Source organism: Ictalurus furcatus, chromosome 5 (assembly GCF_023375685.1).
Source record: "Ictalurus furcatus strain D&B chromosome 5, Billie_1.0, whole genome shotgun sequence".
NCBI lineage: Eukaryota > Metazoa > Chordata > Actinopteri > Siluriformes > Ictaluridae > Ictalurus > Ictalurus furcatus.
Genome location: NC_071259.1, coordinates 5,261,582 through 5,285,482, shown reverse-complemented (window position 1 = coordinate 5,285,482; position 23,901 = coordinate 5,261,582). Strand labels below are relative to the sequence as shown.

General features: G+C 39.6%; 1 protein-coding gene across 1 annotated transcript; it reads left to right on the top strand.

Annotated features, from left to right (window-relative positions):
- Nucleotides 1-1,444: 1,444 nt before the first annotated feature.
- On the top strand, nucleotides 1,445-23,841 carry adamts13 (ADAM metallopeptidase with thrombospondin type 1 motif, 13). The gene is made up of 31 exons (XM_053624372.1): nucleotides 1,445-1,632; nucleotides 1,803-1,869; nucleotides 1,963-2,222; nucleotides 2,348-2,507; nucleotides 4,397-4,530; nucleotides 4,738-4,821; nucleotides 4,908-5,032; nucleotides 5,129-5,275; nucleotides 5,396-5,530; nucleotides 6,520-6,670; nucleotides 7,620-7,724; nucleotides 7,853-8,004; nucleotides 8,612-8,675; nucleotides 10,373-10,499; nucleotides 10,624-10,772; nucleotides 12,709-12,829; nucleotides 12,914-12,994; nucleotides 13,092-13,273; nucleotides 13,483-13,633; nucleotides 15,985-16,114; nucleotides 17,389-17,568; nucleotides 17,842-18,037; nucleotides 18,187-18,295; nucleotides 18,402-18,531; nucleotides 19,247-19,435; nucleotides 20,317-20,521; nucleotides 21,430-21,769; nucleotides 22,080-22,226; nucleotides 22,312-22,491; nucleotides 22,617-22,798; nucleotides 23,580-23,841. The coding sequence occupies exons 1-31, from the start codon at nucleotides 1,552-1,554 to the stop codon at nucleotides 23,751-23,753; spliced, it is 4,638 nt and encodes a 1,545-aa protein (XP_053480347.1). The 5' UTR covers nucleotides 1,445-1,551; the 3' UTR covers nucleotides 23,754-23,841.
- The last annotated feature ends 60 nt before the right edge of the window (nucleotides 23,842-23,901 follow it).

The window sequence follows — 23,901 nt, the reverse complement described above, 5'->3', positions numbered from 1 at the left end:
TGACACCTAGATGAACACTTTACAGTTGGTTGTGTGACTGTATGTCATTCCCTTCAAATGCTATTGAGCTTTAAATAATGGCATATTTTGTGTATGGGCCCATTCTGTAGTGAAATCCATATCTAATTTACATATGATTTAATAGTTTATTTTATTAAATATCAAAAATCTAACAAGTGTGCGTCATACCTGACACCTAGATAAACACTTTACAGTTGGTTATATGACTGTAAGTCATTCCCTTCAAATGCTACTGAAGTTAGAAACGTGTATAACAATGTCGTATGTAACTTTAGAGACGGTCCCTTAATTTTCCGCATATCTGCGAATATCAAATGTCCAACGTCAAACCAACTTTATTCCAGTGAATTACTTAGGCCATCACCACCACAATGTCACAAATTCTAATATTTTATTTTGCAATCACAATATGCATTCACTTATACGCTATATGGCCAAAAGTTTGTGGACACCTGACGATCACAGTCATATGTCGCCACAAACTTGGACTTGGAAGCACACAATTATACAGAATGTCTTTGTATGTTGTAGCGTTACAATTCCCAGTCCTTTCACTGAAACTGAGAGGCCCAAACATGTTCTAGCATGACACTGCTGCTGTGCACAAAGGGATCTCCATGAAGACATGGCCTTAAAGGCTCAGGAAAGATTAAAGATTAAAGGCTCAGGAAACCTTTGCAGGTGTTTTGAGTTAATTAGCTGATTAGAGCTCTTCTCAGGTTGACATTTCTGTATTATAAATTCTTTATTTTGAGATACTGGAGTTTTGATTTCCATGAGCTGTAAGCCATAATCATCAAATAAAAAATAAAAAATAATAATAATAAAAAAGGATTGAAATATTTCACTTTATGTGTGAAATGAATCTAGAATACATGAAAGTTCCAGTTTTTGAATTAAATAAATTACGGGGAAAAATGATATTCTAATTTTTTTTGAGCTGCACCTGTAATAGTGTGGGAAATGGTTTAATGTTTTACAGCAGGGTCATCACTTCCAGGCATGGAGGTCTGGTGTCCAGCATATTGTTGATTTCTCTGATTTTTTTTAGGGGAATCACTAAGCTGTACTGATGTCTGGTCTGTCAGACCTGGAATTGCAGACTTAATCTTTACATTATGTTCCATACCTTAAGCTAAAAACACCTTTCTGAAACCTGTGAAAGTATCCATCTCTTTCAGTTCCCCAGCTAAGCCACACTGACCAATCAACTGGTCATCACTTATCAGGTACAAACCAATCACAATGTCTCTTTACTGTTGTTCACCCCGCATACGAACCATTGAACCACTATGTCAACAAAAGCAACAATTTTTTTTTTCAATCTGTGTCATTGCAGAGACTTGGTGCACTTATTGACCAGTTTTACTCTTTTTCTTCAGACACCCGTGACCAGGAAAAAAATCGACCAAAAAACTGACCTTAGATCAGCGCAAGCCATAGCGGTGGCCCCTTATTTAAGTGGACTCTATCTAATCTGAGTCTTTACACACTGACGGACCTGTCCTTTACCCTACAGTTTAAACAAATATGGCTGCTCTGATGTCGCTCTTTCTGGCGTCCGTCCTGGTGGACACGGCTTTCTTAACGTCTCGGATTTCCCTGGAGAAGGTAAGTTAAATGGATTGAATGGATCTTTAAAATATTTTGAGCTTTACCTGTGATTTGTTACATAAACATTTCCATGGAATAACAGATCATAGTGCTTGTATACTTGTATATGTTCTTCACAACTTCAACCAGTTAAAGCTGTCTAATTGTCTAATGTTTTGTGCTTGAAGGATTTTTTACAGTCTCTGGCCCCTGAGGACATATTCCATTATTTTGGCACAAATTCAACAACATTAGGTAAAAAAGTTTACTGAATATTTAGTTACATATTAAAGGAAAGTTATTTGCATTACTCAGCATGTCACAGTAATCATACACTCTTCTCCGTAGTACCTGAATTTGAGCTTGTGTGGGTGAATTGCTTTAAAGATGAGAGTGGTGGAAAACACTGCTCATTTCAAGCCCAGGGGAAAGACTTCAAACTGAGGTGGAGAAACGAGCCATCCTTGTCCTTTCCCTCCAACCTGGAGCTCGCCATCAATGCCACACTCAGTGTAATAAAGAGGAGGGATAATAAGTGTTGTAAGCAACTAGACGTACTGAAGCCAGAAGATGCTAGATCTTTTCTCTCAGTGTGTGATGGAAAACTTGTGAGACCCTGTTTTGTTTTTTTTGTTTTTTAATTAATGTGGACTTTTTCATTATTCAAGTGTAATGATTTGCTTGAATATGTCAATGGTTGGGTCATGGTTATGGTTTCTTCCCTTCCTTTTAGCAAGGCCTGCTTCTCTTGCAGTCTGGAAAGCTTCACGTTCATCCACTGTTCCATAAACACTCAGATCACTTGAGAAACACGGTGGTCACACCTCCAGGTGTACCACATCTGCTCTTGCCCCACCCATCACCCATGAGGACATATCTTCAACAGTCACAGAGTGAGTGACCATTTCACAATGGTATAAACATTATTTAGGATTTATATCACATAGCTGCTGAATTCTCAAAACCGATTGGTCAGAAGATGTTGATTAATTTCCTATAAGAGCGGCTCTGATGGTAGTGCTGGCTGTAATACAAATCACAGGTTTATCTTAATGTACTCATTCTAATACATAATCATTTCTATAGAAAAAAAACATACACAGGGATTTGTATGTTTGTATGATTTGTATGTATTTATTGTTTATGGAAGGAGTCTCCAGTGTCAGTGTTTTGTAACCGTTGGTGAGATTTTCCACCACTGGAACGTTTTCAGCACAGAGGACTTTTTTTTCAGATTCAAGAAAGAAAGAGAGAGAGAAAAAAAGAGAGTCTGGTGAGGGAACAGCTGTTTATAGCTGCTACAACATGATTGGTAACAAGAACGAACTTGTCTCATGGATGTTAGATATTAAAGTAATGATAAATGGATAAAATGTACAGTGTTGTTTTTTCATTAATTAAAAACGCAATTGTTGGGAAATGTTGCTGTGGGTTAGCACGTTCGCCTCACACCTCCAGGGTTGGGGGCTCGATTCCTGCTGCTGCCCTGTGTGTGTGTGCGGAGTTTGCGTGTTCTCACTTTGCTCCAGGGGTTTCCTCTGGGTACTCTGGTTTCCTCCACCAGTCCAAAGACATGCATGGTAGGCTGATTGGCATGTCCAAAGTGTCCATAGTGTATGAATGGGTGTGTGAATGTGAATGTGTATGTGATTGTGCCCTGCAATGGATTGGCACCCCATCTAGGGTGTACCCCGCCTTGTGCCCCATGCTCCCTGGGATAGGCTCCAGGTTTCCCACGACCCTGTAGGATAAGCAGTATAGAAGATAGATGAATGGATGAATGTTTCTGTGGTATGAGGTAAAAAAAAAACACTCTGGGGATGTGAAAATGATTAATATTGATCATTAATATACCACCCCATTGTAGATTATTTCCCATGACAGCATCGTTGTGTTTTATTCCTTATTTGTTAGTACAATTTATCCAGTAATTTGTGCCCAGCATCTCTTCAAATCCCCACTGTTAATATAGTTCAGGGATAGTTCTGATAGGTTTTAAAACATCTGGTAGTTTTTGTGAAATGCCTTCTTCCAAGGAAATATGCAGCACAAAACAGACTTCCTGGAGCCTTCTCAAAAAAAAATAAAAAAAATAAAAATTGAATACGTGCTCCAAAGCAAGCATGCAAATTGTTCAACAGATCAAACAGTTACCATCATGCCTCTGGATTATTATGTAAATCATTTCAACTTGTTTTTCAAATTGTTCACATAAAACCTTTATTTGCATATGAGATTAATAAATGGTATTCTGGCCAAAATAAAGGTTTATTTGTTCCTGAGACTGAAAAGAAGGCCTAATCTAAGGGTCACACATGAGAAATAGACTTACAGGCACATTCAACAAATTATATGCAGTGCATTTCTGCATTGAGGATTTGATGATGAGCAAGTATGTGTTTAAATGGGTTTGAATGGTTGTTGTTTTTTTTTTTGAAAGTCCCAAATGAGATATATGTATATATTTAAAAAAAATACTCCCATATGAGATATAAAATCTTATATGTATATTAAAAAAAGTCAAGTGTGAGATATAAAAGTCTATATCTTTTGTATGTATTTAAGCAGGTTTCTCAATAAGATGAGCTGTTTGAGAATATTGTATACCTACTTTAGCAACATACTTGATTTTCTTTGCCTTGTGCATAATTTGTCTCTTACTTTTGAAGTACAAAACATGAGACATGGTGAAATGCTATTCGTTTTAATGTCACTTAGGATAGGATAGGATAGGGTTCAAACCTCAGTCATTAGGTAATTAGGTTTTTCTATTTTATATTAGGTCACCGTAGGCTCCAGAGGTCATTTCCAGGGGCAGAGGTCACTCATTTAGAGCTGCTGGTGGTAGTCGGTCCCGATGTCCACGAAGTTCATAAGCAGGACACAGAGAAATACATCCTCACCAACCTGAACATTGTGAGTGCAGAGATTGTTAGAAGATCTCATTAGAAGACTGCATTTTATGCGCTTGCTATATTAGTGTCTTGCTTAAGTATTCACCCCCTCTGAACTTTTCCACATTTTGTAGTGTTCACGTGGTCTTATCTGGGATTTTCACACAACATATCTAACGTTTAAAGATATTTCACATGATTTGCTCTAAACGTTCGTTCACTCCCCCAGGCGTCCGAGCTGTTACGTGACGTCACTCTAGGGGCAAATATAAGAGTCCACTTGATCCGTATGATCGTTTTCACTGAGCCAGAGGTAACTACCACAGCTTGCAATGGGATTGAATTTCTGTGTCATAATACCAAAGTGTGGTGTATACCTAATTTTTTTTTAATTATCAGCCAGACATTCAGATCTCTGATGACATCACTTCCTCTCTGAGGAGTGTGTGTGAGTGGGGTCATAAAGTCAACCCTTCCACTGAGACTGACCCTCTACATGCAGACCTGCTCTTGTACATCACCAGGTACGAAGGCAATTCTGTAGTGCACTTTAATGAATAAAATAAATAAATAAAATGTTTTCTCACTTGTTTACGTGTATTTCCTCTTTCTTTCGCAAGGTTCGATTTAGTCTTGCCCAGTGGGAATAAACAGGTGAGAGGTGTGACCCAGCTGGGCGGAGTCTGTTCTAGCCAGTGGAATTGCGTAATTACAGAAGATACAGGCTTCGACCTCGGCATCACTATCGCACATGAGATTGGACACAGGTAAGAGAAGCAAATCTGGTATAAAATCTATCAGTCTAAAATTGATCTAGCTTCTAAACTGAGTTTCTTAAAATGTTTGGAGTTGATATGACATATGAGTAAATGAGATTTTTATTCCAGTTTTGGAATAAACCATGATGGTGCAGGCAACACATGCAGCACTGGCGGGTTTATAATGGGGTCTGATGGCGGTTACAACAGTGTAGATCTCACCTGGTCTCAATGCAGCAGAGACCAGCTCCTTAACTTCTACAGGTACAAACTCATTAACTGTGATGCTGTGTGTGTCTGTGATGCTGTGTGTGATTTACCTTAGATATGCTTACTCATGGTCACTGTTGCTTGCATTGAGAAAAAATACAGTATGTAAATATCTGGGAAAACCTTTAATGTGGTGAAACGGGGACATTTCTTCTATATAGGCCCAAGGTTTCCTGAATCAAAACATGCATCTTTTCATTGCTGTTTCTTCAAAAGATTTTCTTTATTATTGGAGACATACAGTCAGGTCCATAAGTATATGGACAGTGGCACAATTTTGATCATTTTGCCTCTCTACACCACCACAATGGATTTCTGATGACCTCAACCCAATTGAGCATGCTTTCCGCTTACTGAAGACAAAACCGAAGGCAGAAAGACCCACAGACAAGCAGCAACTGAAAGTGGCTGCAGTAAAAACCTGGCAAAGCAGCCAGGGAGGGAGGAAACTCAGCATTTAGTGATGTCCATGGGTTCCAGATTTTTACTGACTGCAAAGGATTTGCTTCCAAGTATTAAAAAAATAATCCTAATGTTTATGACTGATGTCTAATTACTTTTGAGCCTGTGAAAATGGTGGGATTCTTCAAAAAAAAAATAAAGGCTCTAATTCCTAAACAGTTAATACGCTCTTTTTGTTAAACCCCTTGAATTAATGCTGAAGTCTACACTTCAATCGCATCCTGATTACTTCATTTCAAATCCATTGTGGTGGTGTATGGAGGCAAAATGATGAAAATCGTGTCGCTGTACAAATACTTATGGACCTGAATGGATTTGAAAACAATTTCGTCAAATTTGTAAAATAAATAAATGATTTAAAAATAAAAACTTTATTCTGAATATTGCCTTTTCAAAAATGTATCATGAATTGAATACAGATATTTTGTATTCGAAATACTTGGATATTGTTACAGCTTATAGCATATAATACATACAGTATGATATGTGTCTATTTTGATCAAGTATTCTCAACACATTAGTGCAGGCAAGGCAGAGTGTGTGAAGGATGTACCGGTGCTGGGAGGATCACTGCAGGAGTGGAAACCCGGACTGTATTATGGTGTGGATGATCAGTGTCGCATCGCGTTCGGGAGCACAGCCACCGCCTGCTCCTTCACTAGCAATGACATGGTGAGAGAAGATTTCAATCTGAAAAGATCTGTATCAATTACATATAAGAAGAAGTTTTTCGACTTTTTACAATGAAAACGGACAAAAGTTGCTTCCTCTGTGCTGAAAGGACGTATGCCTAGTAAGCTCCATTTCAAGGAAAAGGGGCAGGACTGTGCTGCTCTGTTTTGGGGGTGGGGTTAATTTCTGAATATTAAAAGTACAGAAAATGAAGAAAGTAATAAGACAGTATATTGCATGGGAATATTGTAAATCACAAATTCTGAAATGCCTTTAAAATAATATGATTATTCTATAGGGGGGCACGTGGTTTAGTGGTTAGCACTTTCGCCTAGCACCTCCGGGGTTGGGGGTTCGAATCACGCCTCCACCCTGTGTGCATGGAGCTTGCATGTTCTCCCTGTGCTTCTGGGATTTCCTCCACGTTCTCCGGTTTCCTCCCTCAGTCGGTTGATTGGCATTTCCAAATTGTCCGTAGCACGTGTGCGACTGTGCCCTGCGATGGATCGGCACCGCAAGACACATAACATATTTATATTAATGCGCTTGTTCTAATATATTATCATTTCTATATTAGCTACTTAATCAGTTAACTTGAGCTAACATGTTTCATGGACATTAAATGGAACTACAAATGTTATTTTATAGTAAATACAAATTGTAATTGTTTTCAATTCAATTGGTATAAGAGGAATAAAACACTTTTAGGGGAGGGGGGGTCTGCTATTGGAAAATAATCAACCTCACATTGGTGTTATTCAACAGCACGGATCATACCAACCCATCATTGATGATTATTTTCCTTTAATAGCACCATTTTGATTTATTCCTTACTCAGCTTCCTTTTTAACCTGACCTATAGAGTCATACCGAGTCTTAATAACAATTGCTGTATTATGCATTGTGGTTATAAACTACTCTGCCCACACTTTATTCATCACATGTCTAGGCTACCTGTCGATTTCTGTCCTGCCACGTCATCCCTGGCGATCGCAGCACCTGCACCCGACTTCTTGTGCCGCTGTTGGACGGCACTGAATGTGGACTAAATCAGGTATCAAATACCATCAATCTCGTGTGAAGGGTTTTCTTCCGTTGTGCACATACGATAGCCAACTATAATTCCCCTACAACACTATGTTTTACAGTGTAGCATTTAACGTAAGCTGTGTTCTGCCTCAGTGGTGTTTAAAGGGCCGTTGTGTATCTACATCCAAACTGAGCTCCTCTCAGCTGGTTCATGGCTCCTGGTCGTCCTGGTCTGAATACTCCTCCTGTTCACGCACCTGTGGAGGAGGGATCACGTACCGCAAGAGAGAGTGCAACAATCCCAGGTATGCATACGCTAAATAAGGAACAAAACACGACAGAGCATGCTGTTATAAGAAAATAATCAGTGATGGGGTAGTGTGATTCAATCAATTAAGGAGCGACACGTCGTAATTTCTATCCATTTATAGTTACCTTCAATGTTGTGGAATGTCAGCAAAACAGTAAATTACCTCATAAACAGTTGTTCCCTCAGCAACTCACTCTTTTTCTGCTGTTTCTGAAAAGATAACACAGCTTTAGAGACAGCTTTACCGCTGACTGTTACAAAGCTGTTACTGACACTGGAGACTCCTTCCAAAAAACGCTCCCTAAATGTCTCCTCACAGAAAACACTACATTATCAAAGACGTTATTACAGACTTTTTTTTTTAAATGTTTACGTGCATTGTCAGAATCGAGACAATCAGAATCGAGCATGAGGTGTAAAAGCTCATTGTGCATATTTGATCACATGAACAGACAATGAAGAAAACAAGCTCATTTGTAAGTACGTACAGTATATAAAAACAAATATAGCAATGCATAGTGCGTGATTCTATGACTTGTCTTTTTGCCCTATGGATGTTACGGGACTTTTAATTCTTTTGCTATATGCGTGGTTAACTGTAGGCCAGCATTTGGTGGGAGAGACTGTGAAGGAGAGGGGACGGAGGCTGAACTTTGTAATCGAAAGGTACGTTTCCAGTGGTCATGTTTGCAATAGGTCTCAGCTAATCCTAATGCTGTCCTAGCAAGAGACGGACATTGCATATACAGCTGTGCACAAAAGTTTGCATACCCCTTGCAGAATCTGCTAAATCTTAATACGTTATATTTATTTATTTATTTAGTCCTGTCCTGAATAAGCTATTTCATATAACAGGTGTTTACATATAGTCCACAAGACAAGACAATAGCTGAATTTATAAAAATGACCCCGTTCAAAAGTTTACATACCCTTGATTCTTTAATACTGTGTTGTTACCTGGATGATCAACGACTGTTTTTATGTTTTGTGAGAGTCTCCATGAGTCCCTTGTCTGTCCTGAGCAGTTAAACTGCCCACTGTTCTTCAGAAAAATCCTCCAGGTCCTGCACATTCTTTGCTTTTCCAGCATCTTCTGCATATTTGAGCCCTTTCCAACAGCGGCTATATGATGTTCAGATCCATCTTTTCACACTGAGGACAACTGAGGGACTCGTACACGACTATTACAAAAGGTGCAAACATTCACTGATGCTCAAGAAGGCGACACAATGCATTAAGAGCCAGGGGGTGTAAACTTTTGAACAGGTTGATCAGTGTAAATTGTTACTTTTGTTTATATAAATTTTGTTGAAAGATCTTTTTTTTTTTTACATTTAATACTGCCCTTCAGACACTAAATAAGATATTTACATGTCTCCCAAAAGACAAAATACTAACAATTTACACCGATCATCCTGTTCAAAAGTTTACACCCCCTATGGCTGTTAATATATCGTGTTACCGTCTTGAGCATCAGTGAATATTTGCACCTTTTGTAATAGTTGTGTACGAGTCCCTCAGTTTTCCTCATTATAAATTCAGCTATGATCTTGTCTTGTGGACTATATGTAAACATCTGTTATGTGAAATAGCTTATTCAAGACAGTACTAAATAAAAAACAACATGGAGTATTGCAGACTTTTGGGCACAACTGTATAGCAAGAGAATCAGTATTAGTGCACCATAAGCAACTTTGTTTGTTTATAACTGTATGCTTTACTGGATTTGGTGTCCTACTTGATAACGTATTGAAAGTGTCGGTAATAGATTTAGGTGCTTCTTTGCCGTCTTACTCTTTAACGATGAACTCAATTATCAATATGCGACCTTTGTGTCAGAGTTAGTAGAGTAACTTCCACATGCCCAGGGTTGGGAGGGTTTCTTTAAAAATGTAGTCCGTTACAATTACAAATTACTTCATAAAAAATGTCATCAGTAACTTAATCCAAGTATCACAATATGAAAGTAATGTAATCTGATTACTGTTGGATTACTTCAAGGTCATATATGTAAATAAAGTCAAGAGAAATGCAATATGATCTAAAATACTTTTATTTAGAGCTTATTTTAAGCTTAAAACATGTTCAATGTTGGGATTTGATTACATTACAAAAGTTAGGGTGACCGTATTCTGGTTGTCCAAAAAGAGGACACCTTTTTTTTTTGGGGGGGGGGGGGGGGGGGTTGTTATGTTGATTAATAGCGTACAAAACAGTGTTACTATGAATGCAGACTTTAATTCACTGAAAAAGACACTATTAACATCACATAAATATATATAAATAAAATTGGTTTCACTCTGCTCCGTTACCCCTAAGCCTGCACATGCCTGATGACCTAGTGATCTCTTGTCGTGTTTTAGCTGTGTGAAAGTAACCAGCAGGAGTTCATGGCCCAGCAGTGCTCAGATACAGACCATCAACCCCTCCAGCTTTCTGCATACTCAACCACAGCCTACTCATGGATACCTGCAGTTGGTTTCATTTCAGGTCTACCAGCAGGATAGTTATCAAAGATGCTAATTATCATAACGAAAAAACATTCACGTCGGGTACTGTGATTTGTTTTAAAAAACGTTTTCTCTCTTTCTGTCTCTCGGTATGTGGTGATAAGGTGATGCTCAGTGTAAGCTGATGTGTCGCTCTCGTGAGCAGGACTTCATGGTGAGTCGTGGGGCTCAGTTTATCGACGGGACGAGGTGTGAACTTGACAGCCCTGTCACTGATGGTTCAGTTACTGCCTGCCTTAAAGGGAAGTGCAAGGTAATGTCGAAGAAATGTTCAAGAAATCCAGAATGTAACAAATACCAATGACATAAACACCAATAAAAGAAAGTAAGTATGAATGTGCAAATTCATGCGATTTCAAGAAAACTCATTCACAATATTGTAATGCAGTACATTTGGCTAGTTCCTTAGTTTCAGGATTTCGTTTGGATTTTCTGGCCCCTAAATTAACTCCACCCACAACCAGAACAGCGCTCAACCCCGCCCCTTTTCTTCAAAAAGCTACTCAATATTCATATACAGTATCAACAGGACAGGATCGGTTGCAAAATGGGAAAACTTGTCACCAATCTCTTTTACTGAAATTTTAAATTGTTTAAATCATGTATCCTGTTGAGAGAAAGTATGAAAAAGTACTGTTATATAAAAATATTACTAATACTATTATTAGTGTTATTGTTTTATAATCATGTGTTTAGTTTAATGTATATGTTACAGAGATTAAAGTCTGCTCATTTTGAAGATCAAGAGGACCCAATTAAACAAATGAGACTAAAATATTATAATTGCTCATTTATTTATTGAGGAAAATGATCCAATATAACATATATGTGAGTGGCAAAAGTATGTGAACCTTTAGGATTAGCAGTTAATTCGAATGTGAAATTAGACTCAGGTGTTTTCAATCAATGGGATGAAGATCAGGTGTGAGTGAGCACCCTGTTTTATTTAATGAACAAAGTCTGATCTTAACAACACATGTTTATGGAAGTGTATCATGGCACGCACACAGGAGATTTCTGAGGACCTCTGAAAAAAAAAAGAGTTGTTCATGCTCATCAGGCTGGAAAAGATTACAAAACCATCTCTAAAGAGTTTGGACCTCACCAATCCACAATCAGACATTTGTTTACAAATGGAAGAAATTCAAGTCCACTGTTTCCCTCCCCATGAGTGGTCAACCAACAAAGATCACTCCAAGAGCAAGACGTGTAATAGTCTACAAGGTCACAAAGGAACCCAGGGTAACTTCTAAGCAACTAAAGGTCTCTATCATATTGGATAATTTTAATGTTCATGAGTCCACCATCAGGAGAAAACTGAACAACAATGGTGCACATGGCAAAGTTGCAAGGAGAAAACCACTGCTCTCCAAAAAGAACATTGCTGCCCCTCTGCAGTTCGCTAAAGATCATGTGGACAAGCCAGAAGGCTATTGGAAGAATGTTTTGTGGATAGATGAGACCAAAATAGAATTTTTGGTTTCAATGAGAAGGGCTATGTTTGGAGAAAGGAAAACACTGCATTCCAGCATAAGAACCTTATCCAATCTGTGAAACATGGTGGTGGTAGTATCATGCAGGCCCAGGAAGACTTGCCATCATTGAGGGAACAATGAATTCTGAATATTTCCACGGAATTCTAAAGGAAAATGTGAGGACATCTATCCGTGAACTAAATCAAGTGAAAATGGGTCATGCAGCAAGACAACGACCCTAAGCACACAAGTCGTTCTACCAAAGAATGGTTAAAGAAGAATAAAGTAAATGTTTTGGAATGGCCAAGTCAAAATCCTGACTTTAATCCAATAGAAATGTTGTTGAAGGATTTAAAGCAAGCAGTTCATGTGAGGAAACCCACCAACATCCCAGAGTTGAAACTGTTCTGTACTGAGGAACGGGCTAAAATTCCTCCAAGCCGGTGTGCAGGACTGATACACCAGTTACCAGAAATGTTGAGTTGCAGTTATTGCTGCACAACTGGGGTCACACCAGATACTGAAACCAAAGGTTCACATACTTTTGCCACTCACAGATATGTAATACTGGATCATTTTCCTCATTTTCACAAACTTTCAAGCACCACTGTATGTACATGTGAAAGTAAAGGGATAAGGAATAAAAGCAGTTATGTGGAATAAAATATTAGTCAAAAGACATACTTCTCTTAGAGTCCTTGTTTTATTTCTGAGGTGTTTGGCTGTGATGGAGTGTTGCACTCTGGGAAGGTGGAGGACGTTTGCGGGGTGTGTGGAGGAAATGGCAGCACCTGCCATCTTATTACTGGCTCTTACACCGGTGGAGAAGCCAAAGGTACTAGACCTTTATTCTTCTTAACTGCTGCACGTTTTTGTCCATAAACAAACTCTGCTTTATTTTCCTTTGATTTCATTTCAGAATATGTCACATTCCTCGTTCTGCCAGTGAATGCCTCTCAGGTCCACATTAATAATTGGAATCCAGTTTTCACACATATGGGTGAATTTTGAAAATAGCTTTTACACTACAAATGTTTTTTTATTACTACAGTGTGTGTATTTGTATAAATCTACAATTCTTTTTTTTTTGTGTGTAGCTGTGCTGATGAATGATGAATATATAGTAGCTGGAGATGGGGATATAGCATTAAACACCACTCACCCTTCACCTTTGGAGGAGAACCACATGATCTATAATCTCTACCTCACCCCTGACCTCCTACCTCATACAGAAGAGCTCATTCTCTCTGGACCAATCTCAGACAAGATCCACATACAGGTGGGCGGGAACTATTGCATCATCACTTTCAGTTGGTTTGTTTTCCATCAGCTAAATCCTGAAAAATGTAGGGGTTAGCGATGTATCTCTATCTGTACATTTGAACAAGTTCATAATGTTTGTAATAGCCTATATAATATTAAAGTATTACCAAAATATCTACAGGAACAATACAATTCTTTTGAGTAATTGGTCATATGTATTTTCAGGTGTATCGCAAATATGGAAGGGAATACGGAGACATCACAAGCCCAAACATCTCCTATCAGTACTACATGCCTGACGCTGAAACTGTGGAGAAGATAATTGAAGGTCGATGGTCCACAGTCATTTCGTCTTGTTCTGTAACCTGTGGCTCAGGTAGGCTCAAGAGAAGTTCAAAAGGAACAATCACATCCATATGAATGTCACTGAGCTGGTTAGTGATAATACAACAAAACAAACCATATTCATTAAAAGCTCTCATACTGCTCCGCTTTTTAAGTCAATGGATGACTTGGTCTAGTGTGGGATTGCCCAAATTTCCTGACCTAGAGAGCATCAATTGCATCAGAGTTCAGTTTCCCTAAAATCATCGTAGCACAAAGTTCATGGTTAAATGGTGCATCACGTTGAACCCTCTCTCTAATTAAAATGATGGAAGCTTCATGATGTTTGAGGAACTTGGACCTAGGTATCTTTTAAGCAGGGTTAATATAGGTAGCAAAAAGCCTAAAACTACACAAGAATTTATAAACCGAAATGCAAATAATATAATAACATTAACTATACCAAAGCACTGTTGAATTCTTGAATGTGATTGCTCAGAAGACGTTGATTACTTTTCTATAACAGCACTGCTCAGATGGTAGTTGAGCTGCAAGGCACATCACAGGTTACTAATGTGCTCTTTCTCATTCCAATAAGTTGCCATTACTATAGTAACAGCACATTCGTTTAAGTCTAATAATAAGCAGATTTTAAAAAGTGCTATTAATTTAACAAAGAAAAAGTGTATAATAATTGATATGGTTTTCTATAAGGATATGTTTATTTAACATATATGGAACGAGTCTCCAGTGTCAGTACTTTGTAACAGTCAGGACAGTGCACTTTCCAGTTTCTTGGTAACACGACAAGCTGTGTTGGTTTTTTGTTTGTTTTTTGCCTTATTAACGTCGAGAGAGAGAGAGAAAGAGAAGCTGTTGAAGGAGCATTTATAGCTGCTATGATGTAAGTGATATAACAGAAATGTAACAGAAACTAACTTGTTTCATGGATGTACCAAAGCATTAACTGTAACTATAAATGGATAAAAATATGCCTTTCCTCTATATATATATATATATATATATATATATATGGTATATATGGTATAAGTGGAATGAAGCACTTGCACACACACACACACACACACACATATATATATATATGTATATATTAGAGATGCACTGAAGTATCGACCGATAATCGGTATCGGCCGATAAAGGCTATTTTTCCCACTATGGGCTATCGGCACTTAGTTTAGAAACAGCCAATGATGAGGGCCGATTGTATCCTGTCAATCAAAAGAGGGCGGGGAAACATTAATTTCGTGCTGTGTTTTAAAATTTTACACCGGACGCTGCAGCAGTGAAGCGGCATCGAGTCTAATTTTTTCCTCCGCGCTGCTCCTGCTGAATTAAAGGACCATTGCACCGTTCAAAGGTTTAAATGAAGATGAGTGACAAAAAAGTAGTATATACTGCACAGAAAAATATATTTGTAGAGTAGTATGTTTCATATGCAGTTAAGGTTAATATGAGTTAATATCATCAAAAAAAAGAGTTGATATTAGGCCTATATATTACCAGTTTGATGTTCAGTGATGAAGTAGAAATGCTTTTGTTTGTGGTGAGTGAATGTGAAGCCTAACAGGAGGTTTTTTTAGAATTCAGTCAATGTTAATATGAATTAATCACATTTAATAAGTTAAGAAATCTTACTTTAATTTTCAGAATTTAGTTAGTGTGTTAATGTTAATTTAAGTAATGTGTTTTCTATTTATGAGACCAGTTACTGTGAAACAACTTGTTGAAATGGAGAGAATAAAGTTTTTATTTGCATTTCCTTCAGAATTGTGGAATTAATTATTATTAATTTAAAAGAAGGTATAAAAGGCAGAACTATCGGTATCGGTATCGGCCGATATCACTCTGAATAATCGGTTACCGGTATCGGCTGAGAAATTTAGTATCGGTGCATCTCTAATATAATATAATATAATATAATATTATATATATACATATATATAAAACTCAATAAATAGTCCAACATTTTTGCGATTCGTGTACTAGTTTAGTATGAAAAATACTAGCTGCCACAATAAACATGACTGTAATGTGAGAATATTTTGATTTAGTATTCTTACACAAAAAATGTACCTCCCTGCTTTTTAATGATAACACATTGTGTGGTGTGGAAATAAAGGGGGAAAGCCTCCAGTGCACAGCAGTCATCCACAGGCATATCACAGGGACTAAAATGACTCAAACGAAAATTGAAACTAAAACATATAAAAATGACACATGCATATGGGAAATCACCAAACTGTACTGGATTCCTTCCAGGATTGCAGTTGTATACCCCTGGTTTCTCCCCAGAAGCAGTTATGTCGTTATTGTCCTGAAAATTGTGTGGAATTCTCAATCATCCTGAGGGATTGTGAACATAATGGGTCTCTGCTCTTACAGGGATTCAGAGGGTTAGTCAGGAGTGCGTTGACATGAACACACAGGAACACCTAGAAGAGAAATTCTGCGTCTCAGTTACTCCAAAACCAACCACCCTGCAGCCATGTCACCTACCGGACTGCCCACCCAGGTAGCCTCAACTCATCTGATGATTCATGGTCACATGCACAGCACAGAACTTTCTGATATGTATGAAGTGTCTGCTTTGTTGTAAATGGTAGACAATATATAAATATATTATTACTCAAAAGCAGTCACATTGTCACATTGTTGTTTTAATAATGCAATATTCACTATATTGCCAACAATATGTGGACACCCCCCTACTGATTGAGATCTTGTGATTGAGTTCAGCCATACCCATTGCTAATAGGTGCGTAAAATCAAGCGCATAGCAACCTTGCAATCTCCACAGACCAACATTTGCAGTAGAGTGGGTCAGACTGAAGTAGCTCAGTGACATTAAACATGGCACTGTTATAGGATGCCACAAATCAGTTCATGAAATTTCTGCCCTACTAGATCTGCTCTGTAAGTGTAACTGTAAGTGTTATTATTGTGAAGTTCCTAGGAGCAACAACACCTCGGCCATGAAGCAGTAAACCACGCCAAACGGACAGATAAGGACTGTTTAGTGCTGACGCGCGTAACATGTAGAAATCGCCTATCCTCACAGCATTCCAAACTGCCCCTGGAAGCAACGTCGGGACAAGAATCGTGCATCAGGAGCTTCATGAAATGTGTTGCCATGCCTGAGCAGCTGCACACAAGCCTAAGATCACTATGCGCAATGTCAAGCATCACCTGGAGCAGTGTAAACCATGCCGCCAGAGGACTCTGTAGCAGTGGAAAAATGTGCTCTGGAGTGATGAATCATGCTTCACTATCTGGCAATCTGATGGACAAATTTGGGTTTGGCGGACGCCCAGAGAACGCTACCTACCAGAATGCTTATAGTAAAGTTTGGTGGAGGAGGGATAAGGATCTGAGGCTGTTTTTCAGGGTTTGAGCCCCTTATTTTTAAACATTCGTATGCTTCCAACTTTGTGGCAAAATTCTGAGAAAAGTCCTTTCCTTATCCAGCATGACTGAGTACCTGTGCACAAAGCAAGGTCCTTAAAGAAAATACATGGTTTGATGAGTTTGGTGTGGAGGAACTCCAGGGGGGAACAACTCCTTATTAATGCCCATGGTTTTGGAATGGGATATCCAGCAAGCTTATATAGGTGTGATGGTCAGGTGTCCACATACTTTTGGCCATATAATTTAAGTCACCTTTGTATGTCACTCAGGATAAGTATGTCTGCGTAATTGCATTCCCATGCAGACCGTCGTTAGTTTAGTAGCCCCTTAAAACCTCAGAAACGAAACACACACTGGTATATGCAACTTTTTTTCCTGCAGTTGGGTTCTGGGTGAATTTGGTCCTTGCAGCGCCCCCTGTGGAGTTGGAGAGCGGCTGCGTTCTGTGGCCTGTACGCAGAAACGGGGTATGGAAACAGTGGCGTTGCCAGATTCTGCATGCTCTCAAATGATCAAACCTGCGGCAACAGAAACCTGCAACACTCAGCTGTGCTCTACCAGGTAAAGCATTAGGAAATCTGGTTCAAGTGTCATATAATAAGAATAGAGGCATTATGTTTATTCTGCCGTACTTATATTTTACATGGTACATTGTATACATGACCTTCGGGTAATGTAATACCCGCTATTACAAATTACACATAATTCTCTCTAGCAAATTTAGCTGCTTTTGTCAAAACGTTTTTTGTCTTTCACTTTGTTTAAACGTATTTTGATGCACGTTTGTGCACAAGTCCTGATGTATGTGCGTAAGAGTGTACGTGTGTGTTGCAGATGGCAAATCTCAGAGCCTGGTGATTGTTCAGCTGTGTGTGGTCCAGGCGAGGCTCACAGACCAGTGTCCTGCGTCCGCTTCCACCGTGGCGCTGACTCGGAGGTAGACGAAAGCCTCTGTTTACACCCCAAACCTTCTGAACGTGTCCCGTGTGTGGTGGATGTGTGCCCCATTGGCTGGGAAACACACGGGAAGGTAAAGCAGAAGGGAAAAACGCAGACGTTAAAGATGTTTAACTTCAACTAGGCTCATCATTTAATTTTCAGCGTTTATATTCTTAAATGTTAGCATACAGAAGTATTGCTTAATGGAATGGAGTTGTAATGGACTAATGTGTCTTTCAGGATCAGCAAGACCACAAAGGGTCACTTGCTGTAATACTCCAGTCCAAAATAGTCCCAGTGTACGTGTGGAGCCCTGTGATCGGCCATTGCACTAAGACTTGTGGAAATGGTATACGAATGAATGAAATCATTAGATCAAATATTAATTGATTACTACAATTGTGTATTCTATAGGACTGTCCATACATTTCTGATGTGTGTGTGTGTGTATGTAGGTACTCAGCAGATATGGTTCTCCTGTGTGGACCATCAATCACAACTAGATGTCCCAGAGTTCCTTTGTGATCGCTTTAGTAAACCTGAACCGTATACAAAGCTGTGTGTCCAGTCACCCTGTCCTGCCATGTATGTGTACACCAATCACTCCAACACTAGCACTGGTTCTATGATTATTCACTATGATGAATAAACCTGGTTTTAGAGGTCTTAGGAAAAAGATTCTATACATTTGTCTATACGTTTGTTGGGGGCAGTGGTGGCTTGGCAGTTAAGGCTCTGGGTTACTGATCGGAAGGTCGGGGGTTCAAGCCCCAGCACTGCCAGGCTCTGGGTTACTGTTGAGAAGGTCGGGGGTTCAAGCCCCAGCACTGCCAGGCTCTGGGTTACTGTTGGGAAGGTCGGGGGTTCAAGCCCCAGCACTGACAGGCTCTGGGTTACTGTTGGGAAGGTCGGGGGTTCAAGCCCCAGCACTGCCAGGCTCTGGGTTACTGTTGGGAAGGTCGGGGGTTCAAGCCCCAGCACTGCCAGGCTCTGGGTTACTGATCAGAAGGTTGGGGATTCAAGTCCCAGGACTGCCAAGCTGCCACTGTTGGGCCCTTGAGCAAGGTTCCTAACCCTCTCTGCTGTATCATGGCTGACCCTACGCTCTGACCCCAGCTTCCTGGCATGCTCGGGTATGCAAAGAAAAGAATTTCACTGTGTTGTAATGTATATGTACATTACATTACATTGTAATGTAATGTATAATCATTATCATTTATAGACAGGCTCTGTCCAGGCAGCACTAACATTCTCATCATGTATCATGTAATCATGTACAATGATTATCTTTGTCCATTAGGTGGCGCTACATACAGGGAGTGTGCAGTGTGTCCTGTGGAGGTGGTGTGGCAAGAAGGGTGCTGTACTGCTCTCAGCAGGCTGCAGGGGGAGATGGAGGCATGGAAGAAGTGGTAGCAGACTCAGCCTGTCTCCCTGCTTCCAGACCTCTAAAAGTTGTACCATGTAACACTGAGCCCTGTCCAGCAAGGCAAATGAATCCATCCATCCATTCACAGATACAGTGACTTACATAAGTATTCACCCACTTGTACTTTTCCCACATTTTGTAGTGTTACAACCTGGAACTGAAATGGACTTCATTGGGATTACATGTTGTGAATCTACATAAAATAGCCTGCAACATTGAAGTGTGTGGAGAGGGGGATCAATTCAAATCGCAAAATTATTTAGAAATAAAAAATATGCTATAATTGCTTAAATTTTCACCCTTGTAGGTGAAACCCCTTAATTAGTTCTGGTGCAACCCGTTGCCACCTGAAATCACATAAATAGTGTGGAGAATGGAGTCCATTTGTGTGCAATTTAAGTGTTTTATGATCGGAAAACATCTGTTCTTTGACGGCACAGAGATTGTTAGAGAACATTAACAAACGGTATCATCAAGACCAAAGTCCAGAAGTCCAAAGACCAAAGTTACTGACTTTTAATGCATGGTCTCCTCTAAGCAGAGTCATGGTCATGTCATATTCTTTCCATTTTTGAATAATGGATTTAACGGCACTATACGTTTCAATATTATGGGCTATATCGTGTAAATTCATGCCATCTGATCCCCTAAATCCATTTCAGTTTCAGGTGGTAACACTACAAAATGTGGGAAAGTTCAAGGGGGTGAATACTTATACAAGCCACTGTATATCGACAGTTGTCTTAATAGCACACAATTATAGTGTACATATAGTGTGTAGTGTACATCATGGTTATTCAGATCTTGGGATAATGTCAAACACATTATTTATTATCTGATGATAAATAAGACCTTTATGTATTGAATATGGATCTGTTGGAGCAGCAAATGCAAATGTCATATGTGCCAGATGTTTTTTATTCAGAGTGTTTATGGTCTAGGTGGCAGGTGGGTGGACAGGGTCCATGTTCAGTGTCCTGTGGCCTGGGTGTCGCATTAAGGAGGGCCTCGTGTGTCCAGTTCGATGGAAAATTGGACAGAGAAGTTGAAGATGAGCGTTGTGAAGAAGGCAAGAAGCCTCCTCTCACAGTGCCCTGCTTCACCCAGGCCTGCTCCTTCCACTGGGGTGTACAGGAGTGGAGTGAGGTACAGTGGGACCATGCAAACTGACTGAATATTCCACATTACATACATCATATATCATATAATAGTTTGTGTCAAAACTCTTTCATACCAATTAAAGTGACAGCCACTGCACTGCTATTCTCAAATAAGAATTCCGACTGGCAAACTGGTGATGCTGATGGCAGAGCCAGTGCCTAATCTAGAACCTTTCTGTGGTTTTTCACTAGTTCTTAGCCAGGAAAATCTGGAAATCAGGTCTGGAACCAAGAATAGCTGGGCTTAGTAGGTAAAATATGTTCTTCAGCCCTTGGGGCAGCATGGTGGTGCAGTGGGTAGCCTTGCTGCCTCACAGCTCCAGGGTCCCCATTCCGATCCTTCACCTGGGTTACTATCTGTGTGGCATTTCTGTGCATGTTCTCCCCGGGTCTGTGTGGGTTTCCTCTGGGATTTTCAGTTTCCTTCCATCTCCCAAATACATGCCAGTAGGTGGATTATGCCAAAGTGCACCAGGAGTGAATGACTATGTAAATGTGGGCATGCATGGTGCCCTGCAATGGCCTGGTGTCCCATCCAGGGTGTATTCCCACCTCATGCCCAGTGTTCCTGTCACAGGCTCCCAATCAACTACAACCCTGACCAGGATAAAGTGGTTTCTGAGGATGAATGATGGATGAAAGATCCTCCACAGCAATTATTTTTACAGCGTTCATTAGTACACTCGGACATCTGATGATGAAATGCTTTAGCTCTTCATCTGATAGAAGCAGGGGTCAGTTCTTAAAAAGGTTTCCCATTTATCCAAACCATCACTGGCTCAAGCACCAGCACCATGTTGGTGGAAAAGGGTTAATCCTGCATCTACTGTAGGTCTCATAGCATATAGTCTCTCAGGACCTCAGTCTCTCTCTCTCTCTCTCTCTTATCTGTAGTGTTCAGTCTCTTGTGGATATGGGATCCAGTCTCGAACTGTCTCATGCCTTGGGCCGTCCAGTCCTCTACCCATCACTCCCATTCTCTGTGTCCACCTTCCCAAACCCATTACTATCCAGGCCTGCTACTACAGCACCAACTGCTCCACCCCGGCTCCAAGCACTGCTCCTACAGAGGAACCAGAGGCCTGGAGCAAGAGGAGTGCATGGAAACTCTTCCATGAGGAGAAGAGGACCACATCTGCACCTGCTGGAGACACAGAGAAGTTCTCAGAAGTTCTACCTACAGTACCAGTGTTGAGGAGCACCTCAACGTTGTCGACACAACCTCCACAGAGCAGTTAAGTGGCAAGATATGAGCACCAGAATTTACAAGGGGGGCATGATAAAATTGAATAAACAATAAGAGTTGTTCTAGAGGTCATAGGAAGCATCATACCCTTTGTAGTGAAATCAATAGCTCTATTGCCCTGTCATTAATAATACGAGAGGGTGTGGCAAAATCAAAAAGTATAGTAAAGGTCCTATAAATGTAAATGTCCTAAATATACAGTAATGCTGATTGGTAGGTGGAACATTTAGATGGATAGATGAAAGGAAGTCATATCTTCTTATTAAATCAATTGACATCAATTGACATTCTGCTGCAGGTTTGTGTGGGCAGCTCTTGCTTCAGGATACGGGAATCATCGACCTACGGAATGTCAGCGAGAGACGGTGTTTCATCTCTATTGGCCGTCCTCTTGATGAAGTCATCCAAATCAAAATCGAGTCCAGCTCTCTTAATTGTAGACACAGTGAGTGACCAGCTGTATCTGCTTTCATACCATGCAAGGCTAGGGCGTAAGAATTCAAATTCTATGTGTTTGTGTGCGTGTTTAGAAGAGAATCTTGCCCTTTATGAGAGAAAGTCTCTGAGGCAAATCTGTGAAAAGATGGCCGGAAAGACGCTGATTTCACGATCTAATGTTCTGTTGGTGCGTCAAAACCGTCTCACCCCCGGCAATGGAGTGCTGCTTTCCTATCATAGTAAGAAGAACATGAAGAAAAGCCATCGTGAAGGTCGGTCAAAAAAAGAATTTTTGACAAACCTTTTGAGGCACAATCCTGGCAAAATCAAAACGGAATCAAACTGTGATGTTTGGTAAATCGAATCACTGACTTAAAGTTCTGACTTCCATCCTCAGATTGTGATGTTCAGCTGTTCTCGTCATCTGGTTTGATCGAGAACCCAGTTAGGAGTTCATCATCCTCGTCCTCCGGCATGCAGTCTTGTCGGGTGTTCATCGATGCCCCGCCTGCATTAAGGATACAGATCAGAGCGCTATCTGTATTTAATGCAACCTCCTCAGATTCCGCATATCTGCTGGTGAGACAACCTAGAGCTAGTATTTTTCTGACCTAGTTTAATTCCTACTGCACTTCTTCAACATGCAGCTTTTACCATGTCCTGATATTGCTGAATAACTGGTGCCCCTGGGCCATCATACTATGAATATATGGCATCACCACAATACCTTACTTAGGCTAGCCTGCTAGTAAACTTGGCTAAAGTTTTCATAGCCTATTTTTAACTAGCATGCTAGCAAGTATGGCTGTGATCATGTACAAAATATAACATTTACTCTGGTGTTAACTTGACACCTTGTTTTTAATTATTTTAACTGTACAAGGTATAACATTATATACACAATAATATATACACACATATAAATATAGAACAATATAACAGTATAATAGTTTCCCTAACATGAGCTTGATTGCAATTGAACTTGCTAGCTATAGATAAAACAGCTATAGAGATCACATTAGCTAATCTATCTAGTAACTTGCTCATTTAAACACAATACTGGCTAGCTTGGATACTGTTTCTGAATTATTATATTATACAAATAAAAAAAAATTTTTTTATGCTAATCATTAGGTTAAATTGAGGAAGTAAATAGAAAAGCTAGTGGTGATGTCATCTAATCAACCCTTTGTCCTTGTTGACCCAAGGACACCTGCCACTCGGTAAAATTAGGACGTGAGCAACTATTTACTTTGAACAAAGTCGGTATTAGCATGATGCAAAAGGACATTACTGATTTTAATAGTGACCTGCACATTTTTGTTAAGAAGTCAAGGCATGTATGTTTTTGATCCCTCAGATCCGAGATGTAGACGCTGTGAAAACCGCAGTGTTTCAAGGCACGCAGCTTTTCCACTGGAGTTCTACAGGAAGCAGGGCAGAAGTGGAATTCCATGGGGAGTACCAGCACATGAAGGGAACATTTAGAGCAGAGTATTCTTATATTAAGCCTGAGGAGGCTAAACTTATGTAGCCCTTGGTCAGTTTATCCAGCAATATGTTTAAATGAATGCTCTATTTTTCATAAAATAAATAAATAAATAAAAATGTTAACAATAGAAGATAGCATAAGCATGCATATTATATTCATGCTAATGTTCTTTCATTATTTGCAATGTTAA